At 39.1% G+C, this 23,520-nt stretch overlaps 1 protein-coding gene across 1 annotated transcript; it reads left to right on the top strand.

Moving 5' to 3' along the window:
* The first annotated feature begins 970 nt into the window (after window positions 1-970).
* On the top strand, window positions 971-23,131 carry ago2 (argonaute RISC catalytic component 2). Its single transcript, XM_059349195.1, has 21 exons — window positions 971-1,166; window positions 2,442-2,489; window positions 4,802-4,982; window positions 5,071-5,191; window positions 5,319-5,500; window positions 6,006-6,142; window positions 6,230-6,364; window positions 6,724-6,811; window positions 7,165-7,312; window positions 7,420-7,539; window positions 8,302-8,424; window positions 8,587-8,720; window positions 9,957-10,141; window positions 11,019-11,178; window positions 11,293-11,383; window positions 11,605-11,799; window positions 12,036-12,170; window positions 12,662-12,763; window positions 13,197-13,396; window positions 13,557-13,681; window positions 14,122-23,131. The coding sequence occupies exons 1-20, from the start codon at window positions 1,148-1,150 to the stop codon at window positions 13,663-13,665; spliced, it is 2,613 nt and encodes an 870-aa protein (XP_059205178.1). The 5' UTR covers window positions 971-1,147; the 3' UTR covers window positions 13,666-13,681; window positions 14,122-23,131.
* The last annotated feature ends 389 nt before the right edge of the window (window positions 23,132-23,520 follow it).

Here is a 23,520-nt window from a genome sequence, read left to right as displayed (position 1 = left end):
TATCGTACCAGTTATACAATTTTTTTTCTTTTACAGAAGTGTCAAGCATCAAAATAAGTCACGCACATTAGCCTTTTGACAACTCTAAGCTATTGCGTGAGTGGGACAAATATATATTTTGTGAGACAAAAAGTACAACGTCACACTGTTAAAATATTCGGCAAAGTCATTTTTTATTTTTTTGCCTAAATCATCCCCTCATGACGCCGGCCACCTATGGTAAAATCGCCTACATCCTCATCAGATCATGTAATTTTACCCCTTTGAGATAATGGCCTATATCAAGTGTGTGACTTAAGCGGATTTATTATGCCTAAGTCAAAATAAAATGTGACTTAGGCAATTTTTTTGAACATGCCTTTGTGCCTTAAGCAAGATATGGTAACACTTTATTTTGAAGGTGTCTACATAAGAGTGTCATGATGAGCGTGTCATAAACATGACATGGGATGTGTCATGAACACCAATGACACTTTGAAGTAACATTAATGCTCATGATACTTGTCATGTTTCTGACAGGCTTGTGTGACTCTTATGTAGACACTTTTAAAAACAAAGTGTTAGCATATCTTCCTTAAGTCACAAAGTCATGTTCAAAAATCGCCTAAGTCATTTATTTCTCTTAAGTTACATAATTTACACACAGTGTTATTACTATGCCAATAGCCATCCTTTGTTAGGCCTACATCCTTTTTGAGTGAAATGATCAATAAATGTCATATGTTACACTTTTGGTGAAGTTTTTTGTTTTTCCTGCAAAACTTGAAAAAATTAGTTAGGCGATTATTTTAACATGGTGACGACAACCCAAAAAAGTGGAAAAATAAAGGGTTAGGCTGCCTGACGGAGAGTGGCCAAAAGCGGAAGTGTCTGGGAGGGAAACCTCTTGCGCTGCATGGGTCTTTTCTCTGCTATCTTTTCTCTCGGCTCCCGTTTTGTGTGTTGGGGGGATGGGGCCGTGCCGAGGATGAGAGACTCCAAATATTTACCACTTGGCTAACTAAATATCTTTATTTCTAAACTGAGCTTCCTCCCTCGCTCTTGTACATATATATACTTTTCGACCACGCATGAGTTTAGGTGGATTTTCGCGAATATAAAGTGGAGTATCCGTACGTCCACGACACACGCTTAAAAAGTGGACAAAATGTATTCCTCTGCTGGAGGTAAGTGGTGCAGCTAACATTAGCATCGGCTAAGTGATGCAGCTAGCATACATTAACACACTAGTTGCAGCGTTTGGGTGCTACATTTCCATTGCTGAAACACAGAGTCGACCCCGGTTTCATTTAGCTAACCAGTTATTATACAATTCAACACATGCTTTGATGAAGAACATGTCGTCCCAGTGTTAAGTGGAGGCATTAGTAGTAGAGGCAGGCTAAGCTTGCGTGCAACAACAAGAAGCTGCTGTTAGCCAAGTTAGCTTCAACGGTGCCTCGTTTCCCGAAGTTGTTGTTAGTTAGTTAGCTTCTCAATGTAATTTCTCTAAGTGGGATCGATTGGCGTGTATTTTTCTTAATAAATCCTACAAGTATAAACACAGCGGGCATTGTGGGTCGCAGTTTAACCCTAAGAACAAGAGTTAAAGCATAATTTAGCGGCCGACCATGCTATCTAATCTCATCACCAATCTTAGCTGTGGTTAGCTAACAGTAGCCAACTTAAAATTGGTACATTTAGTTATGCTGCTGTTTTTTTTGCCCTCGATGTAAATGACCCGACACTGTCAAACCACCCTGTCAATGTGACACGGGTTTTATGACATTGAGCTTATAAACGGCAAAGGAGAAATATGTATTTGACGTTTGTCCGAGTCTCGGTACAGTTACAGTTGACTCTCATTCTGCAATTAGACTAATTATGTCAGAATATTGTAGCATTTGCTGTATAAGGTTTTGTCTCCGTCATTACCTTTTATCCTGAGGAAAAGACAATGGCGTTATGTACTGTCTTTCCCTTAAATTTAATTTGTTTTAGAGTTTGTTTTCTTTGCTGCCAGATCTCCGTTTGTACTTAACTATGAATTGGTGTGTATGATAAGGCTATTTCCAGGAGACAGGGTGGCTTCAGCAGAGCTAGATTGCCAGCTTGCTTGATTCCTTCTGTGTGCATATTGATAAGAGGGTTGAAAAAGTCGCCCTTGATTGTGGACGATGGCGTTGTGGAAATGATAAGAGGGCGAGACATACTAAATGAAGCAAGTGTTTGCAATGGAAATGTACAAGTAAAGAGGAGTAGCATTATGTACTTTGCCTGTTCTTTCCACCTGCTATAAAGAGAAATAGTTCCTGTTAACCTATCAAGTAGTAAAGATAGATTCATGTCATGTTTAAGTGACCCAATTGTATGTTTTCACCAATCTAGGTATTAAAGTACAGGGTGTTACACATCAAGTGGAATTTTGGGCATTCATAAAATGTTATTTTTGTCCTCTGTAGTCACCGAGATGCAAGAGGGACCCCGTTCTTCTGGGTCAGCGAGCTCTGGTAAGCTTTTCCCATATTTGGGATTTCAAGCCTTAAATTGGTCCCAACATTGGTCTTGTGTTAAGTGGCAACATCATCACTTTTTTTTCACATCATTTAAGCATCACAGTATGTACTTATCTTTAGTGCAATCAAACCTTCTGACTGAATAAGGAAATTGTGCTGGAAATGGAAATGGGACACATGCTACTTGGTGCTGTAGGTGATATTCTAAAAAAGACAATGTCATTCTCCATAGTCTATTTCCTCTAAATGCACCTCATTGAATGGCAATGCACTTTTACACAGTGAAGGTTATTCAATATTAGCCACTATATGCTACTAGGTTTTATGGGTTATATTCTGTTTGAATGAAAAGAGCTGGAGAACAAAGATAAGGCACTGAGGGGAATTGAGTTCACACTGTAACATCTGAAGGTAGTGCTTCTCGGTTAAGCTCTCTGCCAATGATGAAAGCTTAATTTAGCTTCTCCAGGATAATACAAAGAATGGACGCCAACTTTAAAAAATCTCAAGACTGTTTCTGATTTCGAGCAGGGAATATCCAAATGCGCACATAGCTCATTGACTACATTCACATGCACAAAATATTCTGCTTTCTGCTCTTATTCTGAAAAAAAAGTAGCTTTTTTTCGGGTGTGCATTTCTGTCCCAGCCTTGCAAACCGTTGGCTTGTTGGTTTGTATACAATAACCATAGCAACACAAAGCTGCCCGTAAACAGGCAAGAGGCTGTCTGTCGTAAAACTGCAATTACAGTTGATGCATATTATTAAAGTGCTGTATACATGTCCAAAGAATGCTCCTAAAACCTAAATAATATTAGCATATGCCACATGTTGGGACAATCCAAACCCCTACATTCTGATCAAGGCCTTATTTTAATGTATTTAATTTCTACATCACCCATATTCAATATGGAATATTGCCATAACCTGAATAATAATTGACTATAACAGTGCATGTAAATATAATCAATGATTCTAGAATAATTTAATCTGGAATATATATTCAAAGAATCATGTGTGTCTGCCATGTGCAAGCCACAAAAATCTGTTATCTGAGCGATGGTGTTATATGATGACTTGTCTCATTGGCTCTTAATGTTTATTAAACTTCAGAACAACTAATAGTGCTGCAGATGTGAAAGATGGCTTGATACTCTAACTGTGTGCTCACGTTTCACTTCAGAGTTATTCAGAAACTTATTTCAGCAAATACATTTAAAATTGTCATTTTTCTTTTATTAAATTGGAAACAAATAAACAAAACTGCCCAGCCAGTGATATGTTTGTCCAACAAGATGTCAGAAGCTTTCATGGTAAGGTCTCACTAGAAAAGAGCACTTACACAGCTGCCATCAAATGAAAATTCATGGCAGCTGTATGGGTCTGAACCAACTGCTCGCTGAGTCATTTGGTCCCGTGATGACGCCCATGAATGCCCTTTGAGCTTCAACTCTACAAACTTGCTTTAGGAAGGTGAAAAATGTGCACCTTAGATAAAATAACTTCTGCCAATCAAATCTAGAATGACAATTGCCTTTCTTTGGAAAACATTATGAGTCATGGTATTCCAAAATATAGTGTGCTAAGTTTATGAGTTAGTTTGATCACCTATCACAAAAAGTACTAGTTGACATGGCTGAACAGGTTGTGCACAACTGGTTGAGACATGTCTCACTAGACATGTCTTAGATAGTAACCATCAAAAAGAAGAGTTTTCACATCTGTAATTTCGTATGCATGAATTACAAAATTCCTTACTCATGCCCTCATTAATGGTTTCTAATGTTTTCTGATGCTGAGACACATGTTTAAAGTTAAAAAAACAATTTTTTTTACCTGTAAGTGACACTCAGATAGTCATAGACAGAGTGTTTAATTATTTGTGAGCACATGCCTCTTATATATGCAGTCAAACATGCTATTGCCACTTTTCGGCACAGTTCAGCTCGACTCTGTCTTTGTCTTGTCATCTCTGTCACGGGACATTGTGTTCAAACCTGCCATTTTTTTAGATGGCCTACCTACTGTTAAAAGCAACCGCAATTTAAAAAAATCACATTATCCAGATCTTTAAAAAAAGTCAGCCTGCAAAACGATGCTGTACAGTTGATGAAGTGCCGACGTTTGCTGACAAAGGGATTCGGTGGCACATTTAAGATGTCAAAGCAGTTTCATGCATTGTCACAATGGCGATCAGCTGAGACATAATTGGGCCTGTAAGATCTTTGGAATTTTCCGATGTCTTTATAAGCCGATCCTAACTATGCAATTGGCCACTTTCCTACATTTGACCCCCCTGTTTCAGAGCCGCCATCCTCCCCAGTGCCAGAATATGTGTTCAAGCCACCATCACGGCCGGACTTCGGCACCATGGGCAGGACAATCAAGCTCCAGGCCAACTTCTTCGAGATGGAAATCCCCAAACTGGAGGTCTACCATTATGACATTGACATCAAGCCTGAGAAATGCCCCAGGAGGGTCAACCGGTGTGTATGCGTGCATACTTCATGTGCACATGCGGCATGTGCTGGATCAGTTGTTGGGTTGAATTACTTTGTTTAATTTTGTTCTCAGAGAAATTGTGGAGCACATGGTCCAGCACTTTAAAACACAAATCTTCGGTGATCGAAAGCCAGTATATGATGGGAGGAAGAATCTCTACACTGCCATGCCCTTGCCCATAGGCAGAGACAAAGTATGTATTGTTCAGGACAACATGCAATGATGAAATCACCACTTTTGAAGAAATTGCATCAACATTTGTTAAAAAAAAAATCAGCAGTGTCTAATTGTTTTTCTTTTCTTGCCCATGTACCACACAGGTGGAGCTTGAGGTAACCATTCCTGGTGAAGGCAAAGACCGAAGCTTCAAAGTATCTATCAAGTGGGTGTCCTGTGTTAGCCTGCAAGCGCTGCATGAGGCACTATCAGGGCGGCTACCCAGCGTCCCCTTTGAGACCGTCCAAGCCTTGGATGTGGTCATGAGACATTTGCCCTCTATGAGGTAGGTCTTTATTATTGAACATTGATTATATATGAAGAATTGATTGTCCATATGTTATGTCTTCTTTTGTCATAAAAATGTTATAAATGCACAGCCAACCTGATGCCTATTTTTGTCAAATGACTGCAGTGGATTTTTTAGCACTCATTACAAATTGGAAATACTTTACATTTTTGCTCACCATCTTCTAAAGCTTCCAACCTGTGAGATGCAGACCCCCATTGAAATAAGTGAAAACCTGGTTGCACAATATGAGTGATTACCCAGGTCTATTGAAATAAACAAAAAAACAAATTCCTTTACCAATCTGCTGAAGGCATTCTAGTTTTTAGGACTAGATGTAAGACCCGCTTTTCATTTATTTGATTCTTTGAGCCCACTTCCAAGCAGAGATGGAAATCATTTGTTTCAATGAACTTGCTTCTGTTTGTTGGATTTTTATTTACTTTGTGTTCCTATAGCCAGTTCTCAGAACATGTTCATCAGGTTTCACTCTCTGTTCCAGGTATACCCCAGTGGGCCGCTCTTTCTTCACTCCCTCAGAGGGATGTTCGAACCCCCTCGGTGGAGGCAGAGAGGTGTGGTTTGGCTTCCACCAGTCTGTCAGGCCCTCCCTTTGGAAAATGATGCTCAACATCGATGGTAACTTTCCCGTTACCACCATTGTGGACAAGTTGTATAAAGTTGTTTCATGTGAATCTCACCTCTGTGTGCTTGTTTTGTTTACAGTTTCTGCCACTGCATTCTACAAAGCCCAGCCTGTAATTGAGTTCATGTGTGAGGTCTTGGATTTCAAAAGCATTGAAGAACAACAGAAGCCCTTAACGGACTCTCAACGAGTGAAATTTACAAAGGAAATCAAAGGTAAGAAAATCCGTTAGTAGTTGCTATTGAAGTCTTTGTTTATCAAAGAGATGTCAAAGTTTTATTTGTTGTTTTTTCTATTGAATATATTTATAATAAGGCTGGGGGTTTTTAAGATTTTATTCTGTGTCTAATATTTATTTATAATTTATACTTGATTGAGTGTTCACTTTAGAGTCATAGAGGATAAGAATCTTTATTCTAAAATCTCTTTGGGCTTAATACTTTTTGTTTTTCCTGGTAGGAACTTATGACCTATGTCCTCTGTCACAGGATATTCAAATTGGTCTTTTATTTCAGTTTTGGGGTATTTTTCTAATTTTGTTTTTGTTTTTCCTTATCGTGATTCCTCCTTCCAGGCCTGAAGGTGGAGATCACTCACTGTGGGCAGATGAAGAGGAAGTATAGAGTGTGCAACGTGACCAGAAGACCAGCCAGCCACCAAACGTAAACGAGCTCTTCTATCTCACCTTTGTTACATGATATCATTGTTTAGTGGACTGTTGCATGGAACATAATGCACACAGGAATAGGATGGCATAGTACTGTAAAATACTACAAATGTGAAAAATGTGGACAGACTGGTGCTTGCTTCTGTATATTTTTCCTCTACATAGTGTTTAATTTGATGTTGAACCAGGACTTTGATTAATCAGTGCCATAAATAAATCCATTGATCAGCTTATGAATGGAGTCTGGTTAAGGAAGTTATTGATACTTTTGTCTGATTTATTATTTTAAAAAACTGTAAACTGTATTTTTTTTCTTCCTTGTAATGTCTTGTGTGTGCCTCCCCTCAGGTTCCCCCTACAGCAGGAAAATGGCCAAACCATTGAATGCACAGTAGCACAGTACTTCAAAGACAAGTACAAGCTCATCCTGAGATACCCCCACCTCCCGTGTCTACAGGTGGGACAGGAGCAGAAGCACACCTACCTACCTCTAGAGGTAAGCATCCCTCTCTGCCTGCACTCCTTTTGCTTTTTTAAAAAGTTACCCAGTTCGCTGTTGAGTTTCCCTCTAAACCTGTTCTGTTTCATGTGTGTCCTCTACAGGTGTGTAACATAGTGGCAGGACAGCGCTGCATCAAAAAGCTGACAGACAATCAGACCTCCACTATGATTCGTGCCACAGCCCGATCGGCACCAGACCGTCAGGACGAGATCAGTAAACTGGTAAGTCACAGTGAGATTCATATTGATACGAAAGACACAATAATACAATCACAGACTGGATATGAAGCTCAACAGCCTGACGACTTCCCAGAAGTGAAGCCAAAATTTCTCATTCGTCCCCTGGTGGCTGGAAGCAACTAAAAACTCAAACACATTTTTCTTAAAGATGGTTTCTGTCAGTTAAGATAGTTCTAGGCATGTTCACTTTTAGGGTAGATGCTATAAACAGGGGTGTGATGTATTTGTGGGAACGTTATACTGCGGCACACTACTGCGCTGGCCATATCCAGGATATTTTGGCTTCTCGTTTTTACAGTGGGAGGAAGTGAAGATTTGTCGCCCATTCTTTAAACAGTCTATAGGTCCAATAATCAGTCAGGACATTTTAAATTGGTAGCAGCAAAAGACAAGAACAGAAATAGTTCTGGTTTAAAAATGTATCAAGATTCAGTAACTAGGTTGCCGGTTTCTTGACTTATGTTCAGAAATCAGCTTTAGTTGACTGCTTTGAAGAGATGAGACAAAGTTAGAGTAAGTATAAGGGTAACTGATAGTCACTGATGTATTTAAAATTACTACTTTTTGTGGGAAACTATACACCTGTAGTATATATATAAAAAAAAAAAACCTCCAGTTTTTTATTTCATATTTCATGACTGCATTTTGAAGAAAAATCTAAACTTAAATTTTGGTTTAAGTGTACAGGAATTCAAATAACATTCACATTTAATTCAACCGCTGTGTTTCTCTTTTGTTTTTCAGATGAGAAGTGCCAACTTCAACACTGACCCTTACGTTCGTGAATTTGGAGTGATGGTGAGAGACGAGATGACAGAAGTGAACGGCCGTGTCCTACAAGCACCTTCCATTCTGTATGGAGGCAGGGTATGTTGATCACCGGTTTGGATGTGTTTTGATTGTGGCTTCATCTTTTCATGCATTTAGCTGCAACTGAATTAATTTATTGGTGTTCATTTTGTATTGGAATAACTGCATCTTGTGTACAGCGACAAGCACTAATAAGCCTGCCGTCATTACAATTTGCAGAACAAAGCAATAGCCACACCAATCCAGGGAGTATGGGACATGAGGAACAAGCAGTTCCACACTGGCATTGAGATCAAAGTGTGGGCCATCGCCTGCTTTGCACCGCAGAGGCAGTGCACTGAACTCCTGCTCAAGTAAGTGAGATAAATAAACCGCATGTGCTCCAGCATGAAGCAAATGTATTTCATGTCATTGTGTACATGTGCCTTTTGTTAGGTTCGATGGCAGGCAGCCCATGATTAAGAGCTGGCGGTAAAAGGTTGCAATGTAATGTAGAGCCTAAAGTACACCTTGTATAGAAGAGCACAAACACAAGGATGCATTGAGCCCTGAGCTGGAGTTTAAATGTTGCAGTCACACAAACTGCACAAAGCTGTCGTATTTGATTTGTGCCTCTATTGGGTCTTTCACAACAGCCCAGTTTACTGAGTCTTTGGCTGTATTGCCCCCCTGAGGACCGAGGTATTTTAACTCTACAGGGATGTAAGAGTGCATGTTGATTATGTACAGCTGTGCCATTCATTTGCAACGCCTTTGCTAGGTTTTGTCTTTCACATTTGGGTATTTAAACCGGAACGTCCTAAGACTTGAATATCAGTGCTTGCCCTAGGATTTTTACCAGCAGCAGTGCTGCTGTGCATGACTTCTATTTTGCGCCACTGGAAGATTTTTAATGTGTCGCTCATACAAAATGTGCTCCAGACAAACATCTATACTCAACTGTAGACTGTACTTTTTGCCCCTCCTCCTCCTCTCTTCTGTCCTTTGCACCTTTTTTTCATACCCTTCTGTCAAATAAGCGAATACATGAAGTAAAGTGCTTGATTAATAAACCTACAAACCTACTTCCTTTTCACGTACAGTAAACAAAATACCTGCCTTACATCCTCCTTAATTTTATCTAGCTAAACTCAACTAACCTCACCTTTTGAACAAAAATTAATAGCGATCACTTGTAGGAAAAATGTGTGGCATGTTAGACATTCAGCAATGGCCTAAATAAAATTCATTATTGAGAGCTCTACAATGAAATAAGATTTTACTCATTTTAAAATCGTAATAGATCTTACATTACTCTAACTTTAAAACTGCAAAATTGATCTGATATTTGCAATTGATGTTTTTGCCCCAGGTTCATATTCTAAAACCCGGAGAGAGGCGAGTTTTGAGTTTATTGATTTTTGAACATTAAAGTCAAACACCCAATGTAGCTCAGGGACTGTTGGGTTTCCACATATGTTTATGAGAATTACTGGACTTTGACCTCTTCTTAGGTTATTTTTTTCCTGCCACTTGCCATTATTTTCTCTTGCAACCTAAACTGCTAAATCTCACTGAGCTGTGAATAAACAAGTGGGCATCTGTCTCAGAGCATTCACAGATCAGCTGAGGAAGATCTCTCGGGATGCAGGGATGCCCATCCAGGGTCAGCCTTGCTTCTGTAAGTACGCCCAGGGAGCGGACAGTGTGGAGCCCATGTTCAGGCACCTCAAGTACACCTACCAGGGCCTGCAGCTGGTGGTCGTTATCCTACCGGGGAAGACGCCCGTCTACGGTAAGGGATCCTTTCATGCAGTCTGCTGTTGCTGTGTTATTGAGTGCTGCATGATTTATGTTCCTGCACAGAGACAACAAACATTCAGGACATGGATGCAATCATTTTTTGTCAAGTGAAATCCTGACTGGCAACGATTACTCGTAGTTCAACTTCTTTCAAACTGCAAACATCTAGCTGATTCCACAGTTTTCCATCACTTATAGCTGCTAGTGATTATTTTTTAGAGTTTAGGCTCACTATTTATCAATATATATATTTTTTTATATTTTTGGTGATCAGATTGACTTTCTTGGCATTAATTACATTTTCTTGAAGCCAAATATAAAGTACCTTAGACCTAATAATAACACCATGACAGCATGCAACTGAGGCTGGTGTCATGCTAACTGACATCACTCAAAACTCACTGGAACTCCTGTTGTTAAGTTTTTTTGCAGTGCTAAGGCATGGCTTAAAACAAACCCTTCTCCAGGTCCATGAGGATTTGTGTGATTAGAGAGTATTTTTATTTGAAGCTCTGGCAGTTATTCGGCCTGCTGAGCAAATTTTACTGTCTATTTTTGCTTTAGGAAATAACCACAAGGAAATGCAGACCAAATAAAGCTACATTCCCTCTGATTATTTGCTTCCCAAGTTACTCTGTCATTTAAACATCAGTAATCCCAAGTATATAACAACTAAATTAAAGGATTTACCCTCGTATAGAAAATGCGTTTATATTGCATTAACGGTCACCAGTGTGGTGAACTAAACCTGCCACCAATCCCAAATAGTTAACAGTATACCTACACACAGCTGACACCAGAGCTCTAAGCAACAGCGCTGTACCTTATCATGTCTAATTAATTATTTATTGTCTTGATGTGTGTTGCAGCTGAGGTGAAACGTGTTGGGGACACAGTACTTGGCATGGCCACGCAGTGTGTGCAGGTGAAGAATGTTCAAAAGACGACACCTCAGACCCTCTCTAACCTGTGTCTGAAGATCAACGTCAAGCTGGGTGGTGTCAATAACATCCTCCTCCCGCAGGGCAGGTTAGTGAAGATAATAATGATCAATATGTATACCTTTGAAATGTGACACTGGTATCAATATTTAAAACAAATTGTGCCAAATCAACCTGATTACACTCTGTGTTCTTGTTCCAGGCCATTGGTCTTCCAGCAGCCTGTGATCTTCCTTGGTGCAGATGTGACTCATCCGCCTGCAGGAGATGGAAAAAAGCCTTCCATTGCTGCTGTAAGTAACACCACATCACACAGCACAACATCTACCCTTCACAGACTAGTTAAATGGGGTGTAGTGCATTTGCCAAAATGATAGAAAATCACCAACAATCCCTTCAGCTCTTTCAACACAGTGTTTTGCCTTTATGGTAGGAACATTTATTGTATGTCTGAGACTCAGCTGCTCCCAGCAACCCTATAATTTAATCCTATCATTTGATATGTACTCTTCAGGTCGTTGGTAGTATGGATGCACATCCCAGCAGATACTGTGCCACAGTGCGGGTGCAGCAGCACCGTCAGGACATCATCCAGGACCTGGCCACCATGGTGAGGGAGCTGCTCATTCAGTTCTACAAGTCCACCCGCTTCAAGCCCACCAGGATCATTTACTATCGCGATGGCATCTCTGAGGGCCAGTTCAACCAGGTGATACAAATAACAGGGATGATGAAATTAACTATACTATATATACTATACAATTAACTAAATGTCACAAAATATAGATTTGGACACTATTACCAGTATTACAAAATAATACGTTGCAAACATTGGTGTAAGGTAATTAATGTGTCTGTGTCAGTGCAAATAATTGTTAATTAGGTAGATTTTTCTCTTCATCTATGCAACTTTTCCCTGTTAATCTTTAATGTTATGAGCCGCAGGTCCTTCAACACGAGCTGCTGGCGATCCGTGAGGCCTGCATCAAGCTCGAGAAGGACTACCAGCCGGGTATCACCTTTGTTGTTGTGCAGAAGAGGCATCACACAAGACTGTTCTGTATGGACAGAAACGAGAGGGTCAGTATTGTGTCATTGGTAGACAAAGGACTTTTGTCAGATTTGCAACCAACTTGAAGTTGAGAGAGCACACAAGTTTAAGGCCAAAGTCAACATTTTTGGTACTGTTTGTCATGTACCAAAGCTATAGTCATGCACAGATGGCTCCAAGCCAGCAGACACTGCTGTTGTTCTGTCTTATGCAATGTCCCTATATTAGTGAGACAAGGTAATCTTAAGTCATTTGACTCTCGCATTTAAGCCTGTATTTTGAAATTCCATTCCAATATCTGGAAATTAACTTTGCAATAGAAATAGTTGTGCATAGAAAATGTTACGTGGTGCCTTTGCTTCACATATTTTAAGCTTGTTACACAAACATGTAAGAAAAATATTTAATTTAATATTCCCTTATTAGTCCCACAATGGGGAAATTCAAACTCAGCATTAAGCCCATTCTTTTTTACACTCCATCCTAACTCACTAATGCATTTCTATGTGGAATTTTGCAGGTTGGAAAGAGTGGCAACATTCCCGCAGGCACCACAGTGGACACCAAAATCACTCACCCATCAGAATTTGACTTCTACCTTTGCAGTCACGCTGGCATTCAGGTAAGAACTCATTCAGAATCAACTTCAATTCAAGCAAAATGTGGAACAGTTCCTGTGAAGTATTTTAGAAAAATGAATTCAACTTAAGGGGCATATTTTACTTATTTTGAGTTTACAGGAAAAACAAATGGATTATCAGCTAAGACTGACGTTAACGTAAGACTGTTGTCCTTGGCTTAAAAAAAATCTTTGGCTAACACATTCAATTTTGTTAGTTAATCAATTAGTGGATGTAAATGACAGATCTGTAAAGTTTCTCCAAAAAGAATGATGTAACGGCACTTAAATGTTGTGTTTCCAGAGATGTGTTCATAGGTTTCTTGGAAATAAAGCATTAAAAAAAGCCCAAAACAGCAGATAAATCAACCATCCGACTAGAGGGTGCGGCCCTAACAGTGTGTTTTGCTAAAATGACTGTGATCGCTCCTTGCAGGGTACCAGCAGGCCCTCTCATTACCATGTGCTCTGGGACGACAACCACTTCTCTTCAGACGAACTCCAGGTCCTCACCTATCAGCTATGTCACACTTACGTGCGCTGCACTCGGTCAGTTTCCATCCCAGCACCAGCTTACTACGCCCATTTGGTGGCTTTCCGGGCTCGCTATCACTTGGTGGATAAAGAGCACGACAGGTAAGGACTCGGAGCCAGACACTTGGTGTGGTGGTAGCAAATCATCTGAAGTCAAAATAATGCCGAAGAAGAAATGAGGAGCTTTTAAGCCTGCTTTAAAATGTCCACAAAAACCTGAATTTGTTTCAGACTTCTTCATTTTTTAATGTTTCTGTTTCAGTGCCGAGGGCAGTCATACATCAGGCCAGAGTAACGGCCGTGACCAACAGGCCTTGGCCAAGGCCGTGCAGATCCACCAGGACACCCTGCGCACCATGTACTTTGCCTGAGAGCACACAACCCCAGGTTGGTGTGGGTGAGACCCCACTGATGGAACACACTAATCCTCGCTGTCTCACCGTCAGCTGTAGATAGCGTCCCAGTGGTTTCACATAGTGATCTCTCTACCTAACAGACCTGTCAGTTCCCCCATATGTCTACAATTGTACTTCAGCCCCTGACCCACCTAAATCAAGCCAGCTATTAGACTGTAAGATGCAAAAGAATCCCTCTTTCTCGGGGTCTGTGCTGGAAGAGGTTTTATTTACATGTTGTGCATTAGTGTGTGTTTGTATTTGTTGTAGGGAAATATGTTGCAAAGAATGAAAGGAAAAGGAAAAGTGTGTACACTGAGAGAAGAAATCTACCATTTCTAAACTAGTGGGCAGTATCATTATACATTGGGGTGATTATTAATCTAGAACAAGCCCTTATCCTTCTTCTCCTGTTTCTAATTCGTTCGTTAGGGTCTTGGTGCTCGAAGGGAGAAGAATCAAATTCATCAAAAGATGAAGGGGGACTGTTTACTGTTAATATGCCTAAAGATTTGCTCCTCTGACAAACATTATTTATCAGCCAATCAAAGCAAAGTGCACTGACCAGAATGGGTACTTCAATCAGGACAAAAGTACTTAATATATTGAGGGTTGTGTGTGATTTTTCACATAGGGCACTATGTGATGAAAAGTGCCATTTGAGACCACCTTTCTGTTGTCATTTCTGTGTAAAACTATGAATTATTACTCTGCCCATATCTGCTGGGTTTTCAGTATTTTTCCTTGATTGACACTGATGACCATTTAATGCCAAATCTGGTGACAATTGACTAAAAGGATTCTTTGCATCAGATTTGTTTTCAACCCTCGAACCAACACTTGGTTTATTCTAGATGAGGGCTTTTAATTTTCAGATAGAGATTGGAAAAACAACAGTTGTATCCTTCTTGGCCTCTTGTCTGAACTGAAACAGTAACCCTATTCCCATGCCGAGTCAGAGTATTGGGACAGGTTCCCAACAAGGACACCTTTTTAATGTAGTCTGAGCCGTGTTGATAAAAGACACATGATTTAGAAATCAACATAGAGGGGAACTTGATGAAACCCCCCTTTTATTTTTGTTCCCTTCTGTTTTTTTAATAGTCTAATTTAATTTCAATCAGTTTTGTAATGGATATGCATGTAGCTGACTCATGTTTTAGACACTTAGGCATTTGTGATAATTGTTTTATTTCCTCCTTTTTACACATTAACCCATCTATGTTTTAATGTATATAGCAGCAGGATAGTGTTTTCTGCAGTGTCTTTGTCAGAGCGGGATATTTGTGTGGCGTCTTGATATCCAGGCATTCGGTACAGTGGAGTGAAAGCTGCAACATTTTAGAGTTTAACTAATTGAAATTCCCTTAAAAAAACAAAACACCATAGTGGTTGCTCCTTGAATTGGGAGCAGTCGTCGCACAAAAGCTTGGGTTTTATGCAAATGACTTTTTGTGAGTCTTTATACTATATAGTAATGTTGGTAATAAGGTATATTTTGAATAAGCTTTCAGTGGAGGCTGCTGAAAATATATTAGAGATTTTTTTAAATGACCGGCCCACACGTAGTCTAAATTAACACTGTCTATTTGTATACAGATTTTAAATGCAAATATTCTCTTGCCTTCTAAGACTGTAACAGTCTTACTACTAATAATAATAATAATAATAATTCTAGACATTTCCTAACATCCCACCTAAGTTTTACTACTAAGTTAAGCTGGCGAATGTTCTCTTAGTCTTGATTGGAGGCGAGTAGTCTATATTTTCTAACTATGCATCATTTTTAACCAAGAGATTTAGCAGTGGGGTATCTCACCTGAATTTGGGTCATTTATAGAGGTAGATAATCAGGGCTTTTGTTTGTTTGTTTTTTTGTTATTGTTTTTTAGCATGTTGCATTTAGTAGCGTTTCTTAGTGCTTATCAGCGTCTTCATGCCTTTCTAACGGGATGAAGTATTTATGTGGTCATTTGTAACATTGTAGATTTTATAGCCTAAAAAAAAATTGGTCTATCCTTTGTAACATACAATCTTTCTTAGCCAAACAAGATTACAAACTTTTACATGATTAATATTCATAAGACAATGAAAGCACAAAAGGACATCTTGATTCTGGGTGCTAGAAGTTTTCACTGTAAACCACCTTAAATCCTCACTGGACTGGTCAACGAGGCTTTTTAACTTGTATGCTTAAAAGACGCTTCATCATTTGGGGATCTTTTCTCTCCCTTTTGACGACCTCTCTGTGTTAACCCTTTTTACTCATTACCTGTAAAGCAACTAGAAATCCGACTGACTGTGTTTGTGGGGCATTCTGAAAAATCATGTACTTGATATTTACTGTTATGATGTCAATATTGTTGTTATCGGTGCTGGTCTCACAACATGTAAATTTGGATGCACTTTTGATAGCAGGACGTTGGAATGACAGATTTGTGTTCCTCAATCGCAGCAGGAGGCTCGGCCATATTGCATGACACTGGTGTAATTGTATGGAAATGGCCGTGTGTTCTACCTCTTGTTACCTGTTTAAGTGTTATGGTAACATCACACTGCTGGCCATTTCTGCATAATTACCCCTGCTTTCTATCAAATTGGCATTGAGTCTTGTATTGACAGTAGAGGTTTTAAACGCTTGGTGTGCATGACGCGATTTCTCAGTTTATGTAGTTGTGATATTTTATTTTATATTTTACTAAAACTGATATGAGAGAATGTGTTGTTTTTTTTTTCTTTTAGGGGTTTTGAGCGTTGAGCTATACGACCAAATTCTTGAAGTGTGTTTGTATTCACACAAAGTTTTCCTTTCTTTCTTTCCTTTTTATTCTATGCACCAGTTAAATGACAGACTTTTTTTGACAACATAATTTTCCGCCTGAGCAGTATAACAACAAATGCAAAGGCCACATCATCATCGCATATCCTTGAGTAGGAGAAATTGTAAATGTACCCTAGTGGTGCTGTTAAGCCTAGTCCACACATACACAGGTATTTCTTAAAACTGAGCTGTTTTAGTGCGTTTTGGCTACTTGTCCACATGAAACTGTGTTTTAGGTCCCTGAAATCATCTTTTTCTTGTAAAACTCTTGCCAGGATAAAGATTTTCACTAACAAGAAAAGCAAGTTTTTGGCTCATAACGCTAGTATTTCATAAACACATGCTGTATGGTGATGGGGATCATTACAGAGACATTAAATTACCAATGTCAGAATAGAAGATTTTTGCCGTATTGCTCAGTCTTTTCCCAGACTGCCCTGTTTTCACCTCATTTGTGATGCCTCACAAACAAGACATTTCCATGCAATGGCAGATTTGGCAACATTTTGTGCTGATTTTAACATTCGAACAGGACTTTTACATGTCTGTACAAGAATGTACAGTTAATTTACCACTATATTGAGGAAATGCATACAGTCTGTTCGTTCAGCATGCTCTTGACAGCACTTCAATTTTATTTTTGTGTTTTTATTTGGACAGATATTTTTTTATAACTGGTGCTTGTGTGGACTCAATTTTATTTTTGGAACAAAGGAAGGAAATGCCCTGTTTTTCAGAAATATTCGTGTAAGTTTGGACAGAGCCTTAGTCAGACTGTTAAGTTGTTTGCGAACCAGAAACAATAGCAAACCTCTTCAACCATAAAAAACTTTGAGCACGTATTGAAATCCATGCAAAAATGTAATGAATGTGATTCAGGAAGGCTTTTGATCAGATACCTTCAATCACAGAACATTATGTAATTTGTAATCCAATGCCATAATTCGTGGAAATCTTTAAGTGTGATCTGCCGTTGTTTTGTGGAGACGATGGAGGTGGAGGCCTGTTGTTGACTGTTTGGAAATATGAATGTCAAAGTGTAGATGGTGGAAAAGTGATCGGGTGTTCTAAATGATAGCGTGCTGAACTTCAGAACATCAGTTTGGGAGATAGCCTTGTACTTGTTGTTACTGCTCCTTACTTGTTTTACATTACCTATACCAGCACCTTAAAATAGCAGATCAGAGCGGCATTGCTTTTCCTGAAAATAAAACTCAAACATTTGACAATGTTGTTTTTGCACTAAACAAGAATGGACTTTTGTAGCTGTTGCAGCATTTAAAGTATTTATCAGGTGGCAGACTGGCAGGCTTTTTTTACTTTAGAAAGGAGCAGCTGTCATTATACAAGAGGCACAGTTGATGGGCTTCACAGCCTTGGTGTTGTGCACATGCCATTCAGAAAGCCACGCCTGCTGATCCAGAGGGATTCTACCTAGCTAACCAGCATTCAGCATGTCGTCTTAGAAATGTCCTAATGCCTTTTTAAATGTTAACAAAAGAGTGAAACTTGTAGTTGCATAGGTGGGTTGCCTTTGTACAGTGATGAGGGAGAAAGGTGCTTTATGCAAAACAAACTGACAGGTGTTGAAGGGAGCCGATTAGATATGGACTGTAGGATTTCTGTTCAAGACTGCATATGTGCACAGAAAAACTTAAAGTAAGGCCTCTTTACCACCAGAGACTATACATATCAAGATTCAGAAGAGGCTTTTCCTTTTTACATAAATCTGCTTGATCGTGATGAACTAAATCAAGAATGTTTATGAAAGAAATGAATACACCAGCCTGGATGAATGTGGCACTATTTTACATGTTTAATGGTGTCCAAGGTGCTTAGTTAAGCATTCAAAACCCCTGCAGTGGTAACCCTAATGACTTTACTTCACCTCGGTTTGGCTGTTTTTCTGTATTGTTTCGAATGTCCAAGACTAGGACAACGCAGGCTGTAGAAACGGCTTGTTTTTAAACTAAATGGCATATCATAAGCTAATTTAACTGATCAGTTAATTTTATTTTCTCTATACCAGGTTTTTTTTCCTTTTTGTAAGTATGTTTAAATATAGGGAGACTGATACAATTCCTCCAAGTGTAATGCTCAGCCTGTTTACTTTTTGGCTTCTAAATGGTCTTGGAATAACACAAAGCCCAACTTCTGATGAACCAACAGCCTATACATAATCCAAACCATGACCGTATATAGTAAAGTCTCTTCTCTCTGCCTCTCATCCGTCTCTTGTAGAGAAACTATTGCTGACATATAGAAACCTCTTGTAGAGTAGAACCTATTTTCCTAGCTCCAAATAATAACAATGAATGTACTTAGAGCCTGTTTGGTTTGTAATATTGTATAGGCTATCCATCCAGTACATTTATACTCATTTTTCTTTCTTGTGTATAGCCTTTTCTTGATCTTTTTGGTGTTTTTCTCTTATTTATAGGCTTTATTAATGATTGCAGAAAGTATTATGTTTTCTTCATTGATTTAGATATCGCCCACATCACAGCTGATATCATTAATCCTTTCACTGATTAACAGGAGGTATACAAGTCTACAGTTGAGATGTCTTTCTCTGGATGTTTGCTACTGTAGTTTTAGGAGACAAATGTTTCACACTGTTGCAAAGAGTAGTCATCTTTTCTGTTTTTGGCGTCATGCTTGTGTGAGGTGCTGTAACATAAGAGCTGTGTGTGTATATATGATGGTTGCTTTGGTGTGTGTGTTTCCTGTTAGAGTTTTTGGCTTCTGCTTAAGCCCTCTAGCCTATTTCCTGTCCTGTTAAATCCTCCCTGAGTTCAACTCACTAACTCTTTAGCGCAGTGCCACTTGAAAGCAAACAAGCTGAGGTTTTTTTTTGAGTGTCGCTTGTGTTCCTTACTTTTGGTGATTGTATTACAACGCAGCTGTTTTACCTGATTTTTTTTTTTTTTTTAAAGGACAGTTTATGATTTATGTTGCACTCTGCTGGCTTCAGATAGCATAATTTTCCTCCTCCTATTCCTAGATGAACTTTTCTGAAGCATCACTATTGTCCTTGACAGTCGGTCTTTATCATGCCAATGTCCAATTACCTATAGCCATGTGACACCGGTGTGGTTTTCACAAGGTCTTTGCAGTTCAAGATTGCCTATTTTATAGTTTTTAGCTACCAGTCTGAATTATTGAGCACAAATTTAAATGGGGTACTGACAGACCTGAGGAAAAACCATTAAACCAACACTCATGTCCTGTGGATGCAGCTACATCACATTTTTGTTATCACTTCTGGTTTTAGTCTTGGTTTCACTGTACCTTGAGAAGTGTCTCAAAGCATCTTTGAGCAGTCACATTTCCATTGCTGTTTAGCAAATATGTTTTTCCATGCTCGCACCAAGGCTGTATGCATAGCATTGTTGGGCAGTCGTTTCTTTCACCAATCAGCTTCAGTATCTGTGCAAAATTTCATGGCAATCCATCCAATAGTTGTTGAGACATTCGTCCCAAGAGAATGTACACTTATGACTTTGGTGATTCGCTGGCCTTTCCTCTAGCACCACTAGCAGGTCAAAGTTTTCGCTTAAACAGTGAAATATCTCAACATGTATATGATGGATTGGAACAAAATGTTGTACAAACATTCAATGTTTCCAGACAATGAAGCCCAATAACTTTGATGATCCCTTCAAAGGAGCATTATGTGGGATTTATGGGGATCTTTTTGCAGAAATGGAAATTTCTGATATGGAAGTTACCTGAAGGCCACCGTAGGTTCTTGTGACATGTTTGGAAAGGGCAGGGCTTTCAGTTAGATGCAGTGTGCATTTTAACCACTAGATGCCACTAAATCCTAAACATTGTTCCTTTTGACTTTCAATCTTGGGCCACCATTTTTTCCAATACTTTCTGACAAAAAGCCTGCAGAATTAATGACTTTCGCATCAGCCTCAGTTCTACTTTGTATTGACTGCTAATTAAAAAATGTTAGCAAGCATGCCACACTATGATGAATCAAAGAACCACGATGCTTGAGTTCAGCCTCGCAGAGCTGCTTGCAAGTCGGTTCTTTGTGTCCCACAAACACATTGAAAACACATTTTTGATCAATGTGGGAACAAATACATGACAATAAGGATGAGCTGGTCAGTTATCAATAACAGTTTTCACTAAATTAAGACATGTATGTACTATGTATGTGTTAAATGCTTGAGGAGAACAGAGAAATCCGGCGTGAGCAAGAAAGAAACCATAATCAAGCCAGAATGTGTCGTAGCTGCCTCCTGATGGACATTTGGTGTCATGTTCGAGGGCTGTCATAAATCTGACGTTGACTGAGGAGAACTGTTAACAAGCTTCACCAAACCAATGCCATCCAGCTGATCTACATGTATCCAATCATGCAAGACTCCTGTGGGTATTTTTGTATTTTCAAAGCATTTCTAGTCTTCAGAATGACTTGGCTTTTTATTTACCAACTTGGACAAAAAACTACCTCAGAGCAGTGTCAGGTGCTAGCTAATATTAGCCCTCATTTGTAATAATGGTAACAAAAATCAAAAATTGTTGTGACCAAACCAATACAAGCCAATATCGTGTGAGAGCACTGTTCTTTTCTTTAACCTTAATAAATGGAAAACCAAGTAATCGTGTATGACTGGTTGGTTGCTTTAGTTGGTTACACTTTAGGGGACCAAATTTTTGTAATTGGGAGTCTCATTGTTTCATGCGAGTCCTTCATTTTTCAAACGATAGCGACAAAAACAACCTAGCACAAGCGAGGACTCATTCACGTGGTAATCATGACCGGATCATTTGTCAACAAATGTGCCATCATAAAATAATTGTTATTCACTATGACAATGCGTTGATATTCCAGCGAGAAGTTGGCGATAATGACGAATGTTTGTAGTGGCGGTGGAGGTTTGTTGGGAGGATGTATGTACAGCAATAATGGATCGTTGGTAATTAGTTTGTCTTTACACCAGTCTGTCCTCTTTACGCAGGTCAGGTCAATGCTCAATAAACATATTTGACTTTTAGTCGGCTGGACAATACTTTGCAAATAGATTTGTCTCAAACCTTGGAACCAGCTTTTTCTGTCTTTGTTTTACCGGAATGTTAAAATATTAAGGTTTCATACAGGATAGAGCCACTCCACGTGATCAAATGCCTCCATTTCTCTGCCGTGTTAACCCAGTACTGCAATAAAATCAGGGTCGATGTCCCTGTCTCCTACTCAGTTCATTTCTCCTGCGAATAGCCAGACTCAACGCCATTTATGTTAAGGGTATAAGATGTAGTTTTTACATGCGACAATTTACAAAAAGGGAATATACACATTTGATCATACTTTACAATGTAGCAGAACATTGTAATTTCAACGAAAGGTACATATGAGGCTGTGTGGCAATTAACTACAGATTGTTGTAATTTAAACTGAAAACATCCAGCGTTGTTCGTAGTCGTTTTTATGTGTGCCTTTTGTCGGATCTTTCTCTTCTCCATCTGCCCCAGCATTGGGTTTGTGAGTCCTTTGAACATAAAAGGTTTGACAAAATCTTCTGCGCCACATAATAATAAAAAAATAAAATCAATTTTTAATTATCATGCAACCTTGCGTGTAGATGCTGCATAGAACGATCAGTATTTGTGTTTTGCACTTTCAAAGCAGTCTCAAAAAGAAATGGCCCACTTGACGTTGGGCAGAAAGTTTAAAAAAAAACAACTGACGAGGTATTTTATGCTATCAATAGGAATTATAAGGAATAATATGACTTTGAAGAGCTTTTCTAAAAAGGTTGATATATCTATATATATTCATGAAGTACCTCATAAGCCTGATATATGCTGCATTGACTTTTTTTTCTGTAGTGTACTTCATATTGTCCAATAAAATTTTAATTTTCCCCTTTTGGGAGGTTTGAATGTCACTACAGGCTGTGCACACGCCACAACCAGTAAATCTAATAGAGTTCTGTTGTAACAGAGGAGTACGTTACACTTTGTGGCCAAATGATTATGTGTCATTTATGCAATTTCTACGCAAATCTCATCAGATTATTTCTCACTTGTTGTAGCCACATCAGATTCTGTGCTCTGTCTCGGGTATTTTTGTTGGTTTTTTTGCATAATCTTGTGTCTGTGTAGCCAAAAATATCGGGTTTAGTTTGACGAAGAGTTGACACGCACCGAGCATCCTGCGAGGCTCCGCGGTAGAACACGACTGTTGACTCAGGTATTGTCGTGAAAAGGGCTGTATCTGCTTACTGTGTCCCTGTCCTCCCCCCCAACCCCCCACCCCACCCCTACTTCTGCACCTTTGTCTTAAAATAGCCTTAGATCTACATGTGAGGTTCCTATTTGGCCTTAAAAGTTGAACAAATTATGCACTACAATTTCACTTGACAGAGAGCTCGATTCCCGTTCAGACACATTTCTTGAAGAGTTTGCGCCGCGTCATTGCCGTGTTATCTACCTCCTATGAATGTAGGGGCTGTCCTGGAGTTGTAGTCTATTGCAAAACTTTTAATTTTCTTGCTCATTTAAAGGAAAACAGACAATCATCTGTAGTTTCTTGAAAAATATAAAATATATCCCCCTATTCATTCATTCATACATAGAAGTGATTCCAGGACACTCCATTTTTCTTGTTTGTTTTTTTTCTCTCATTGGCCGTTTTTATTTTATACATTGTGCTTTTTTAAAATTAATTTAAGCCATGATGGAGAAGCAAAGTGACCAAAGTCTCTTGGCAAAGGCAGCCCTGCACAGCCGTGTGAATTCAAACCTCCCTTCATTTGTGTCATTTTGAGCTCAGTTCTGAGTTGTTGTTTATTTCTCTCTCTTTCTCTTCTCCCTTATTTAAACCACGACATGCCAAAACTGAATTTGCTGTCATTCCTGTTCTGGTGAGGGTCTTTATGTTGCTGATTTTAATTTGTTCACATCCACTGCTAAGCTCCTTGTTTTCTTGTTGTTGTAAAAGGTGTAAGCTTTGATTTCTATTTTACATTTCCTTATTTTTTTTGTTAACA

This window comes from Centropristis striata, chromosome 14 (genome assembly GCF_030273125.1).
Source record: "Centropristis striata isolate RG_2023a ecotype Rhode Island chromosome 14, C.striata_1.0, whole genome shotgun sequence".
NCBI lineage: Eukaryota > Metazoa > Chordata > Actinopteri > Perciformes > Serranidae > Centropristis > Centropristis striata.
Note: the sequence above shows the minus strand (reverse complement) of the source record. Positions and strands in the feature narration are given on the sequence as shown.